This window comes from Saccopteryx leptura, chromosome 4 (genome assembly GCF_036850995.1).
Source record: "Saccopteryx leptura isolate mSacLep1 chromosome 4, mSacLep1_pri_phased_curated, whole genome shotgun sequence".
Classification (NCBI taxonomy): Eukaryota; Metazoa; Chordata; class Mammalia; order Chiroptera; family Emballonuridae; genus Saccopteryx; species Saccopteryx leptura.
The window spans coordinates 76,647,433-76,662,011 of NC_089506.1; the positions used below are offsets into that span (position 1 = coordinate 76,647,433).

The 14,579-nt window shown below is 39.1% G+C and overlaps 1 protein-coding gene across 2 annotated transcripts in view; it reads left to right on the plus strand.

Moving 5' to 3' along the window:
• KLF12 (KLF transcription factor 12) overlaps positions 1-14,579 on the plus strand; it is a 476,625-nt gene that overhangs the window by 446,153 nt on the left and 15,893 nt on the right. For both annotated transcript variants that reach the window (XM_066380776.1, XM_066380778.1), the window contains one exon: positions 656-813. In XM_066380776.1, the coding sequence (XP_066236873.1) occupies positions 656-813 (158 nt within the window). The remainder of the gene's footprint in view (positions 1-655; positions 814-14,579) is intronic.

Genomic DNA, 14,579 nt, shown 5'->3' on the forward strand with positions numbered 1-14,579 from the left:
TTCAGAGTTAAACTATTTTTTTTCATAATGGTGGTACAGCTAATCTTTAAATACAGTGAACTTTATTCCTCACCATGAAAAAGCACCAACTGTAAAAGTTAAATGTCAGGTACAATTTACCGAACAGAAATAGCATGTCATGAGTCATGTAATTGATGTACTAATGTCACTTCTTTCAGCCTGACCTCACTTGTTTTGTACATCATGATTTTACAAGATTTTCTATGTTGTCACATGCAGTTCAGACCCTCATGTTATCTATTAAATGCTTTTATTTTGTCACTTGTCTACAGCAGGGCTTCCTAGGACATTCTCTATAAGTGTTTACAGAAGTTCAAAATGTTGAGGTATAATCACCACCAGCTTGTTTCCTATGTGACAATGGGGATCTCCTCACCTACCACTGCATTCATTTAGTTTTTGTTTTTGTCTTGTTGTTGTTTTTAAACATGTTTTTCTCTTCCTAGGAGTGTTTCACCAGAAATAGATCAAACTACCTGCCTGCGAGATTAAGAAAGGAAATGTGTCTGGGAGTTGTGGACATGGGGCCTTGCATCTGTGTGAAGACATAGACTCTGAGACTAAGGCCTCATGCCGCTGGAACCAAAACAGCGCTGTGTTCCTCAGTGCTTAACTCCACTTTTTCTTTTTCCAGTTCAATTTCACCGTTTAGTATTGAGAGCACAAGACGCCAGAGACGGTCTGAGTCCCCAGACTCCAGAAAACGGCGTATTCACAGATGTGATTTTGAGGGATGCAACAAAGTGTACACAAAAAGTTCTCACCTGAAGGCTCATCGAAGGACACACACAGGTACAGCTCCACAGGGCTTCTCCAGTGAGGGTCAGTGAGCACCCAACAAGGCCAGCTGCTCAGTTCCAGAGCCATGAGTATGCTGGAATTCTGTCGTCATACGTGCATCTTTAGTTCCTTTCTGGGCAGATGCTTTCCCCCTCTTGACTGAAAAAGGCATAAGTCTTATTGAATTTTGGCAACCAATGAAGTATTTCTTCTCTGTCCAAAGGAGTTTTATATTGGTAAGAACACAGTGGTCTAGTCTTTTTCATAATCAGCATTTCCACTTAATCATTGTCTAGTTGAACACATTTTAACATGTCCACATAGCACATTAAATGACAAGCTGAACCAAATTATTCTCTTCTTTTAAAGTTAGCATTTTAACCACCACTTAGATCGTGTATTTCTCTCTTGATCTCATTGCCCCAAGTAACCAAACAAATAAACAAAAAATAATAATGATGATGAAATTGACATCTATGTTGCACTGTGGGGGGTTTTAAAAATATTTCCATTTTTTAAAAATGATTCCATTTGATTCTCACTAGTATTTTATATATGTATGGAAAGGATTTTTAGTATTCAGAGTTACAGAGAAGGAAACTGAGACCACAAGTGATTTGTCATCATCCACCCACCTACCCGTCCATCCATCCATCCATCCACCCACCCACCCATCTATCCATCCATCCACCTACCCGTCCATCCATCCATCCATCCACCCACCCATCTATCCATCCATCCATCCATCCATCCATCCACCCATCTATCCATCCATCATCCATCTATCCATCCATCTATCCATCATCCATCCATCCATCCATCCATCCATCCATCTACCCACTCATCCATCCATCCATCCATCCACCCACCCACCCACCCACCTGTCCATCCATCCATCTACCCGTCCATCCATCCATCTACCCATCCATCCATCCACCCACCCGTCCATCCATCCACCCATTAATCCACTGATTCACCCAGTTCACTCATTCACCCACCCACCCAGGAATGAACTGATGGCCCTTCACTGAGCCTCCTACCCACCCCATCCATCCTTTACCTTGTGTGTCCCTCAGTCAGCATTCCCTGGCTTCCTTGGCTTCTGGATCCTGTTTGGTGCCAACAGTGGGGTGCTCTTGGAAGAAACTGAAGGTAGAAGGAGGACCCCACAATTATCCTACCTTTTCTAGGAAAAGTGACTGGTGACTGAAACGTGTGAAACAGAAAGAAGTAGATATAACAGGGAAATTTATTCACATTCATGGTAGCCATGCGCCACAGATCAACAAGCCCAGCCTAGCAACTGTGCTCACCAGGAGTCAGACTCCAGCACCTGCATCTAACTGAAAACTTCAAGTGTAACGGACTCCCATGGGGGTGTGTAAATAGTACTCCCATCTCAAATATATTAAAAATCTATATTAGAAATAACCACACTATATTAACTGTTTCCCAGCTGAGGTAGCAAAATCATTTAAATCGGCCGCCTTTGCCATTATTTAGTCGTGTTCTTCTATCAGACTCCTTTACGAGGACTGCTTTGGACCTCCCAGTATTGATGTAGCGCATCATTCTTCTGTGTGTGATGAAGCTATGGCATAGGAGGAGGCTTGCTTCAAGTGAGCAAAGCATTATCGAATCTGGAGTTGACATTTTTGCTTAGTTAATGCACTATACTTTTAGTACTTCTAAGATAATCAATACATTTTACCAACTGCTAAGGTCTTTCCTCCTTGTCCCCAATCCGTCCCCTTTGCCACTTAATTCCAGATTCTTCCCTCTCCATTGATTCTGAGCTTCCCCAGGAGAAATTTTCTTCTATGTTTTAGGCACTATTTTTGAATCAGTTTTTCTATTATTGAGGCAGAAAATGAATATAGAGACAGGACAGTTGAATAAGCATGTTTCATTCTACCACTAGATAGTGAACACAAATCATAGCAGTAAGTATGATCAAGTCATTGACTTTTATGGGAGCATTTCTGTTAAAAAAATAAAAGGATGACCTTTCTTCAGGTGACTCATCTATAGTGTGAGTTTCTATTTTCCTTGAACTTTCTAAAATACCTACTAGCTTCATTTCCACACAGACACCTCTATACCATTTATCCAAGTGATGAACAATGACAGAGAGGAAAAGGTGTATTTCAGCACTATTAAAGGATCTAACTTAGGGAGTTAGAGGATTGCATCTTACAGGTTTTATGGAAGCAAGGCAGACATGGTGTATGTATTGTAATTCAAAGCAATATAAAACTTGAATGCTTAAGTGGAATTAATTAGTGTGGCAATAATAAGGTGAAATTACAGACTTATAGGGTCCAAATGGTTCAGAATTTAGTTTGCTTCCTAACTAGGGGAATCCCTTGGGTGTCAACTCTCACAGAGATCAAGTCACTACTCTGCAGTTTTCTGCACACTTATGCATCTTTTTTTTTTTTGTTATCATTGATTTTAGAAAAAGGGGAAGGGAGAGAAAGAAAAACATCAATTTGTTGTTTCACTTATTTATGCATTTATTAGATGATTATTGCATGTGCCCAGACCTGGGATCGAACATGCAACCTTGGGGTATCGAGATGATGCTCTAACCAGGTGAGCTATCCAGCCAGAGCATCTGTCATTATCTCCTATATGTATGTGTGGTTCCTTCTCCAGTATTATTCACATAGTAATAACCTTCCCACCTCTCCTTAAACACTTTGAGTGTCAGAGAGCTTATTCTTTGAAAGTGGGTAAAATTTCTAAGAGCAGAGTCTTCCTTCATATAGTAAATAATTAAATATAAAATTCAGTAAAGAGATAATAGCTAGACTGATAATTCAGTGTTTTTTAATTGAGTTATAATTGACATATAATGTGGTATAAGCTTAAGGTGTACAATGTATCAATCTGATACATTTATATTTTGCATTATTATTACCACCATAGCTTAGCTAACAACTACATCATGACACAAAATTGCCATTTTTTTTTATAGGGAGTACAATTAAGATGTGGTCTCTTAGCAACTTTGAAGTTTATGATACCTTTTGTTGATTGTAATCACCATGATCTGCATTAGATTCCCAGAACTTACATATCTACTAGTTGCAAGTTTGTACCAGTAACATTCTCCCTCTAGCCATGTTGAGTTGTTTCTTACAGTGGTGTTTGGCTCTCTGACTTCTGGTGGACTGAGATAACTCCAGATATCACACTGTAATTTTCACTTCCTGGCCCTGGTGCTGCCCATGGTGCCGTGATGAACCACTGGCATCTTCGTTTCTCCAGACACCCCCAGTTCTCAGCCATGTTTTTCTCAATATATGCCAAGTTATCACTGCATCTTTTTTAAGTTTTCCACACCATAAATTGAGGGGACGGGCCTTGTTAATGGATGCCTCTTAATATAGAGGCGAAGATATTAAGTCTTTTCACAGCTAACTCACTCTGTTAGGTCATCTAAATTAAAAAAAAATGCTGAAAACTAGGTTTTGTCCATCTCCTGTACTTAGAACTGATTTCTTTTAAGCCTAAACATGCAGTGTTGCGTTTTTAGTTGGACCTGCCCTCAAGTGATGGTTTCTTCAGGAGTGCAGGCATACCTCGGAGATATTGCAGGCTCCAGAGCACCACAGGAATGTGAGTTGTAATCCTCTTGCTGATGGAGAGTCTTGCTTTCCATTCATAAGAAATGTAACATCTGTGAAATGCCATGAAGTGAAGCAGAATCAAACGAGGCATGTCTGCAGTGGGTGTCCTCTCCCGGAAGTGGTTAGCCATGGCCTGGATGATCTCTTGTGGGAGACACAGGACAGAATCGTTATCATGAAGGATGCACATACCCTTGCAAGTCTAGGAAATACTTATTCTATATCTATTTTATTGATTTGGGCCTATTATTGTGTTAAATTAAAACAACTGTGAACCCTCCCCTCATCCACCTGGCTTTTAGTGTTGTTTTTCTCTCCTTCGGTTTCTCCATTTCTGCCCAATACTGAGTAGGACAGGTTCAAGGAAAAAGCCCTGAGAGGTGGTCCTAGAGACTTCTGTCCAAGTGTTCATTAACCAGTAATTAAAAATCCACCTGATTGTCCTGCATCTACTCTAGTCTGTACTTCTCAATCTCACAGCTACATCAAAGAGTCTATGTGAAATTCCTGCTCTAAACCATGTGCAAAATCCATTCATCCACTTATCAGAGAGCTGCTACTCTGTGCAAGGCATAGTTTTGTAAACTATCAGTCAAATCAGTGTTTTTTAAAAGAAAGAATGAATTTGGTCTATTTGCAGTTGCTGGTTCAAAGTGAGCCCATACTGATACCTGATTTATAATTATTTTCAAGATTTCATAACCTTGTGTTCAAAATGAAATCAACACTAGTTCTGTTGGGATTCAGGTTAGCTTGCTTTGCTTTTAATGTCTTCTTAGCCTTACCTTTGCTTCAGGCAGATTGAGCAATTTATTTGTGTGACCAATATTAACTAATTTGAAGTTTGGGATTATAACAGATGACTGATAAGAACTACCCACATTATGGGAGGTAACTAAGTAGCAATGAGAAACTTTCTTTGAGGATGTCACATAATTTTTACCTTTAACACCTGATCTTTTTTTTTGCTTTATTAGTACATGACCAAGTCCTCTATTTAGGACTTACCCAGTAAATGAAACATTTGTAGGAGTGTGAAAGAGTAACATTTTTAGGTTATTATCAAGGAATTTAGAGTAAGAAAAGAAATGCTGAAGATGTTTTTTTAAAAGAAAAATAGTTAAGCATATTTGCATAATTGCATTAATGTGCAATTTAGGTGATAACATAAAGATTTGACCACATATTTTTAAATGCCGTTACGTTAACACCTGTCACTGTTAAATTGTTTAAGGTATGTTAAAAAGGAGGAAAAGTACATATCTCAGCAGTCACATACGGGTGATTGTCAACAGGTACATTGTTTCTGTTCATTGGTCTGACTTATGTGTGATTCATCGCCATAAAACAGTGTACAGTGTATTTACATGAATATGCAATATATATATGTAAATTAATGGTCATTTAAATCTGGGCTATACACAACTACAATGTCTGTGAATTTCCCTCATTTCACTTTATTGATTGATTTTTAGAGAGAGAGGAAAGGAAAGACAGACAGAAACTCTGATCTGTTCCTGCATGTGCCCTGACCAGAGATTGAACTCACAACCTTTGCGTATTGAGATAACACTCTAACCAACCAAGCTGTCTGGCCAGACTATTTTAAGAATTCCAATATTAAATGATTTAAGTATGAGTTTTAGGAAAAAAATATTTTATGTATTTGGCATTGCTATTTAGTATCCTCATTATTTTCTAAAAATATATGCCATAGTATTTTCTAAAATGTAGTACAGTAAGCAAGTAACCCTTAGGCACCAGGGATCCCAAGGCCACTAGATGGCGCACTACAACCATATGTTGGGTGGGTCTAGGCTAAGAGAGTCTGAAAAACGGTCAACTAGAACCCCCTAGTGGTGCGTACGACAGGAGGGGATTATCAGTGTTCCGCAGAATTTTACAATTCAATAATGAACAAGGGAAAGGCAAGAGAAAGATAAATTTAAAAGCAGAATTTTAAGAAACTGACTTCAACATATTAAACTATTCAGTTTCAAATGAATCTGAAAATATTTTATATTCCAACTTGATAGCCTGTTCTCTAATAAATCTGTGAGGTTCATTTAGCCAATCCTGTCTAATATTCATTTAATTCACATGACAACTATACCTCAATTTTTTAAATTAGTAAACATAATGGAGTCACGTTTCTTATCTCTCTGGCTCTATAAAAAAATTATTCATATATAAATTTTATATATCAAGGGGTTTAACTCATATGGAAACTTTTAAAATATGAGCCAATTTTGATTGAAAAGTCTCTAAAATATGTCCTTTCCTACTTTCACAAATGAAGAAAATGATGCATTATTTAGCTCTTCTCTGGAATGAAGCCTTTGTAATTAATATTATGTGCTATAATTAATATCTGATGATTATGCATTTGGAATACACACATGAATGCATAAACACTTCAATCCTGAATGCTTACAGATTTCAGCCGTTTTCACTTTATTTCTCGCCTCATTCCTTCCTGCTGATCTTCCTATATTTCTCGCTTCTAATTTGACATCTTATTTTACTGGAGGAGATTCTGCAATGGTTTGATGATACTCCTGCAAAGTAAAGGGCGGGCTTTGTGCCAGCTCTGCATCTTGGTCGCCTTTTGTTCACGAGTCTTGCCGTTGCTAGATCTTACCTTCGGTTGGAGGGTGCTGCCTGTACGTTCACATCTATCTTCATTAATTAAATACCTCATTCCTTATAAAACTCACGTCAGACCCCCTGTCAAGATTCATTGTTAGATTAAAGCACAGGGCTTAGTGATGCCAAGATAATTAATCACTTAAGAGCAAGCTGACATTTGTCAGGTAAAAATCCTCTCCCCATAAGTTGCTTGTAAGTCCTGGCGAACCTGTGCACAAATAGGAGCCATATTAGTACCTGCTGAGAAATAGAAAACTAGAAAAGAAATAACCCTCAATGTGGAGTCAGGAAACAAAAGTCTGAATCTGTCTTTGTTCCCTCACTGGTTGGTGAACTTAGACAAGCTGCTCTCTGAATCTCAGGTCTTCTGTTTCTTTTTTTAATTTTGAACATAAACATTGCAAGTTGTTACATAATAACTGCAAGGGACATCAGTTTTATATCCTCAGTAAATACAGTGTTTAACACATTATAGAGACTCAATAATTATTTGTTGAATGAAATTGTATACAGCTAGATATTGACATAGATATATGTTATTATTGTGAGCAATAGGTTCAAGGCAAAAAAGTTTGGATAGTGTAGTGCAGTGGTCCCCAACCTTTTTTGGGTCACGGACCGGTTTAATGTCAGAAAATATTTTCACGGACCGGCTTTTAGGGTGGGACGGATAAATGTATCATGTGACCGAGACAAGCATCAAGAATGAGTCTTAGACGGATGTAACAGAGGGAATCTGGTCATTTTTTAAAAATAAAACATCGTTCAGACTTAAATATAAATAAAACGGAAATAATGTAAGTTATTTATTCTTTCTCTGCAGACCGGTACCAAATGGCCTATGGACTGGTACCGGTCCGCGGCCTGGGGATTGGGGACCACTGGTGTAGTATATGCTTATCACAGTCACCTACCTTTGATTCCAGACTCTACTGATTTAAAATTTATATAATGTAGAAATAGAGTAAAGGTAACTGTTGTTTAATAGGCCCTTTTGATATTATTTTATTAAAATGATAGTGTTGATAAACTTTTAAAGAGTATACTTCAAATACTTAGTAAAACAATGTCTCATTTAAAAGGATCCATGTATAGACAAATTCAGTAAGACAAATATGTGTTGGGAACTTTCCATGTCTAAGGCACAATAGACATATTTTCTTGAAAAAAAGGGCGGACAGAGGCATAGCCCCATCTTCAATGAACTTGTCCGTCAGTGTACTAGATAAGATTCATGAAAATAGTCATAACAAAGGCCATGTGTGCAAAACCGTATAATAAAGGTACTGAGCAAAATGACCAAAGAAAATAAAGGCAATTGTCCTTTATGGCTAGGGAATTTGGGAACAGCTCCTAAGCTGGGCATGCAAGGCCCACTCATCCTGTTCATCTGTTCAACATCATTTGCTGACCCTTTTCCTTGTCTCCACCTAGTCCTCAGCCAGACAGATGAATGAATCTCCAGATACACCCAACTCTACGGAGTGCCTTCTCTCCCGCACACACACACACCTGAAACGCCTGCCTCACTGCCCCCTTTCTTCCTGCTTTTTTTAGTTGGTAAACAATTTTATTTTTTAAAACTGCCTCAGTGCCACCTGTTAAGTGCTCTGACCACTCTCCTTCTCTAGGCAGGTAGAATTCTATCCTCCATGACCCTAGAGCACCTGGAAATTTCCCTGGTACAGCAGCAGCAGTTCAGTGCTTAGAAAGGAAGGGATGTAGGAAACATTGGAGCAGCAGAAACAAGAGGGCGTGGCGTCTGACTGGACATGAGAGTAGGGAAGGGAGACTCCGGAGCTGTCTGGTGTGTGTGGGTAGCGGTTCAGAAGCTGTGAACAGACACGGAGACTGTCTGCGGGAGAGAGCCAGTCGTTCCTTAGGACCTGCCAGGTCCCTTGCACAGTGCTCAGCTCTGCTAGTGCTTCCGTATTTCAGTCACAACTGTAAATCTCTTGCGGGGTTAGAGCACTTGTCCCCGGTCACTTAGGAGACAAAGAGTGGAGCCAAGGTTTGGTTTCTCGAACTTGTAGTGTTGTCATTGAGGCTGCTGTCAGACAGTTTGCTAATAACCTGCCAGTCTCCTTCCGCTAGAACCACACTCCTCTGCATGGCGAGCCGGCATCCCCTACCTATTTCAGAGTAGGTCATTAAAGGACTTTGAAGTAATGAGACAGCGAGCGACTTTAAATGGTCCACTTTTAAGGCTTCTCATTAATTTGGACTGATCTTTCTTCCCAATCTACTACAATTTTACTTTGTTAGAAAGCCAATGAGAAGATAAGGACCAGAAGCATTGATAATTAAATTAACCAGGCAGCTCTGTCTGAATCTGGTTGGGGAGTTGACCACATCCTCTGAGACCCACCACGGAAAGCGTGCCGGGAGAGCCCTGAGATAGCAGCGCTGAGGGGCAGTTGGTCCTGACTCCCAGGGTTCACTGAAGGTCACCCGCCCGTGCACAGAAACACTATGGTGCACCACGGAAAGCGTGCCGGGAGAGCCCTGAGATAGCAGCGCTGAGGGGCAGTTGGTCCTGACTCCCAGGGTTCACTGAAGGTCACCCGCCCGTGCACAGAAACACTATGGTGCACCACGGAAAGCGTGCCGGGAGAGCCCTGAGATAGCAGCGCTGAGGGGCAGTTGGTCCTGACTCCCAGGGTTCACTGAACGTCAGCCGCCCGTGCACAGAAACACTATGGTGCCATCGCCGCAAAGGAAACCGAAGAGTCTGCGTCAGTAGCAAAATGATGTGAAAGTATTGCATTTGTTCCCATGTGTGGAAAAGGAGTTATTTTAACCTATCCTAGAGTTACTACTAGAGACACACCGAACCTACGGGCTGCAGCTGCCTGAATGTGGGAGGTGCCAGTGCTGTGCGCCTTTGATCCATTCTGGATTGTGAAGTGTTACCCTATTCCTTTAAAAAAATAAATAAATTCATATTTTTTTATACATTTAGAAAAGTAAATGCTTCTAAAATAGCCGCCTGATTCTTAATTGTTTGCCGTTAGCACCTAAATCATCAGGGACAGTGGAAAGCTGAGGAAGTTCTGACCGTGCTCCCGGGTTTCCTCCTTTGCTCTTGGCTTTACTTCCTCCGTGCAGCCATCGCAAACGCGTTGTAAGGTGGAACCGGGTAAAACCCCCAGCACTGGGCCTTCTTCATGCTCTGTCAAAGAGTAACTAGATTGGGATTGCTGGTCATCTTAGTCTGAATGGCAAAAATAACTATTACTCATATAAAATTTGTAGTTTCAAGAGAATGTGTAACAATAATGAGAAGTGATGTTTGTAGAAACTATATTCTCCATTAAAGAATAACTAAAAATAATGATTCTTTATAATGCTTATAATAATTCAGTAAAAATCTTGATCTCTAAGAATAAGAATAATTGTAAAGTAAATATTATCAATCACATATTCTATTACTAATTTTAAAGGTTTAAAAAGAGGTATTTGTTTGTGGACCAGTCCTCTAAAAGCACTGGTTTTAAATAAAAACCTTCCAAATTTATTTTCCTTTTCAAATATATATGTATTTAAATATTGTGTGTGTATGTGTATTTGTATAGTTTGAAATTAGTAGACTTTTTTTTAGCAGTTTTTTGGTTTACAGAAAAATGAGCAGCAAGTGTAGAGTTTCCTCCCCTAGTCCTGCTCTCCCTGATTATTAACATCTTGCATTAGTGTGGTACACTGATGAGCCAACAATGATATCTTGTCATTAACTCAGGTCCATAGTTTACATTAGGGTTCACTCTTGGTGTTGTACATTCTATGGGTTTTGACAAATACATAATGGCATGTGTTCAGCATGGCAGTATGACACAGAATAGCTTCACCGCCCTAATAGTCCTGGTGCTCTACTTACTCATTCCTCCTTGCATCTCTCCTCTACCCCTCCACCCTCATAAATCGCCAGCAAACACTGAACTTTTTGCTGTCGTCATAGTTTTGTCTTTCCCAGAATGTCATAGAGTTGGAATCATAGAGTATGTAGCTTTTTCAGACTGGCTCCTTTCACTTAGAAATATGCACTTAAGTTTCCTTCATGTCTTTACAAGGCTTGTTAGCTTTTTTTTGCTTTTTTTTTAGGTTTCAATATGTACTGTTATTTTTTTCCATTTTTTAATTTTATTTTATTGAGTGACACTGCTTTTAAAAATTATATAGGTTTCAGGCATATGATTCTGTAATACATCATCTGTACATTGCATTGTGTGTTCACACCCAAAGTCAAGTCTCCTTCCATGACCATGAATTTGACCCCTTTATTCCTTTCTACTTCCCTCTACCCGCTCCTCAAAAATAAGTATCCTAATTCATTATAATAGGATAAAGTTGTAGAATGTCTAGAATATAAATGATACTCTCTTTGTTTCACAAAAATAGATTACTCTTATGTCTCATATAGCATACTTTTAAAAGAATCAGTATTTGAATTAAGTTTCATTGATTTAGTCAGTGAGCACTTATTAGCACAGAGCACTGTGGTAGGTCCTGGGGTTACTGTGATGAACAAAGGTCAGAGCTGTTTCAGTGCCACACTGCTGCGTGGGCGGGCAGACAGGGAAGCCACCCATCACAGTGGGGTGTGATGAGTTTTAATGCAGGTGTGTTCAGGGTGCCGAATAGTGACATGGTCAGACTGCCTCTCAGGAAGTTTTCCTTTAATACAAGTGCAGACAATGAATTGGAGGAGGTAGGATGTAAGACAGGGAAACAGAACCATTAGAAGTTGGTATTGGTGACAACATAAAGAAAGGCTGGCCACCACCATCGGGGTAAACTGGAGAGGAGAGCTAGACAGCGGTTTGGAAGGCGGAACTGGCAGATGTAATAGTCAGGTTGGGGCAGGTAGAGAATAACAGATAGGAAAGGGTCCAAGAAATCTCTCCAGGTGGAGAGATTTTATGATTTGATACCTCAGTAGATGCTGTTGTCTTTTTTTCTTCCAGATAGAAAAACAAGAGGGACATGTCTTGTTCAGGTGGTAGCTAGTAAGTCAAGTTTGGGTCATGTTAGGTTGCTTTCGGCTTGCTAGTTAGAAATGTCTTGGACCCTCTACAGTGTTTAAGAGAGGGACTGAGGTGTAGCTACTTCAGAATCTTTCCCTTACAAGTTGTGGTGGGAGCCAAGGAAAACATATGCAGATGAGACGTCAAAGTCAAAACCTTGGTAAACATTTATGTAACAAGAAAAGGAAGCAGTTTCTGCAAGAGAAACTGAGGAAAAAGTAATCAGACACATAGGAAAATAAATATTGTCACTACATGGAAATAAACTCAGAACAACCGAATAAAGTACTGTCTTAGACCTTGAACTTTTTTGCTTTGAGTAAGGTATGTTTTATTACATGATAGTTTTGTTTATTTATATTTGATTTCTAGATGAGAACGCCGAAACCTCTGTGTTAACACATCGTCTGTCCTGTAATTACTAACCTACGGTCTCGATCTGCTTGTCCAGTCTGACCAGATACCCTGAACTGTGAAAGCAGTGATCTCAAGTGCTCAGAGGCATTACGGAGTGTCAGTTAAGATTATGAGCTTTAGTGTTCGACTCCCAGGGTGCAGATCCCACCTCCATCCACCACATCCTACGTCTGGGTGAAGTGGCGTTGGTGACTGCAACGGCTTCATCAGGAAGTTGTCAAAGTTAAATGAGTTCAGATCCGGAAAGCTCTCAGAGCCAAGTGTGATAAATGCAAAGTGCTATCTACTTTAACAAATATTATTTTTATCAAAGAGATCCATTATCAAATTGTATGACAAAGGTCTTGTTTACGCTTAATGAAAGAGATAGTCAATTAATTCAGTCCAGACAATTCAGTGGGGCAGAGACTAACAGGGATTACTTGTTTGATTGAATTGACAAAATCAAATGGATCAAACAAATTACAGAACAGATTGGTCTGTTTGGCCTAAAAAAAAAAAAATTGTGTTACATTTAAAATGTTAGGAAAGAAACAAGATTAGCACAGATACCACATCTAATGACCTGAAAACCTTAATTTCCTTTAAAATAGCAAAAAGGATCTATTTTTTTTAACTTCTATTATTTATACTTCTTAACAGAAACAAAAGTTTTGAGTTTCACAACTTTGAAATTAAAAATCCTTTACTGAGCACCTATCATTTGCCAGGCACATGGCCTGTGTGTTTCTAAGTTTCACAGCAGTGCTGGGGAACTGTGTTATCATTCACAGGTGAGGACCCGTGTTTCGGAAAGCTCAACTCTCTAAGCCTGAGACCGAGCTGTCAGTCAGTACTGAGCCTGCATTGGACCGTGCACTCCGCCTGGAATCAAACCCTCTTTTACGTCACCTTAGGGCCAGCAAGAAGGGAGGCAGCCCAGTCAACCCCTGGACACATCTACTTCAGGACTAGCTTTCTGTTTTCTCATTTAAAAAGTACCTCATTTCCTCCCAGATCTAAAATTCTGTGAACTTTGATGAACTAATGTAACAGAAACCAGAAGACAAGATAGGAATCTTGATCCTGATTTCTTTTCCCTCATATGCAAATACCATTCCTCAAGTGAAACAGATTGTCACAGCAAATATGTTGAGCCTTGAGTGTAATGAAGCTCATTTGTCAGTGTCTGGGGCCCCTTTTTATAAAAGTTTAAACAAGGAATCATTTCAGAAATGTATTTCTGAACCAAAGAAAATGCCTGTTTCCTGTTGCAAAAGGTGTTCCTTTTCAGTTGCTTGAAAAAAATAATAGAGAAGCTGATGTGAGAACAGGGGTGTTTGGTTTGACCCAAGCCTTTTCAAACTGCACATTCCTCTTCTGTGTATTGCTCACACATCATTTTAATATGAAAGGGCACCTGTCTTTTGTCTCAGTACCAATTTACCTTTCAGCGTTTCAGATGGTGCAATGGGAGGTACCTGAAAAAAGTTATTTTTGTTTCGTGGGTTTTGGGAATCCATTCAATACCTGGTGTTTTCTTTAGACTTTATTATGCCTTCTGCTGGGTAAATGTCATGGAAATGCATTTAGTGACTCTTAATCCTTTTCTTTAACTAAAATTGAAAGAGACAGCAGTTCTCATAATAAATCAGTTTGTTGACTGTTTCAAGAAAGAAAGCAGAAAAAAAACCCTGATGAGAGTTTTCCTTTTCCCAGGACATTTCATTAGAATTCTGTTGAAATGTGAACACACACACACACACACACACACACACACACACACACAGAGGCTAATTTATATATTTAATTATATTTAACATAAATCTCAAATGTGGAGTTAAAAAGAGTACTTTAAAATGAAAATTAACAAACCCTCTTTTTTGGTATGTTTTTTTAATCTTTACAGGACTATTTCATTTTAATAAATAGAAGCTCTTGCTATTAGTTTTAGTGAAAATTTTTATTTTTCAGAGGTTTTCATAGTTTAGTCCAGGCTTTTTGTTTTGTGGCTATATTTGTTTCTGTTTTTTTTTTTTTTTTTTTTTTTTAGAGAACTGGCAGAGGAAAGAAATAG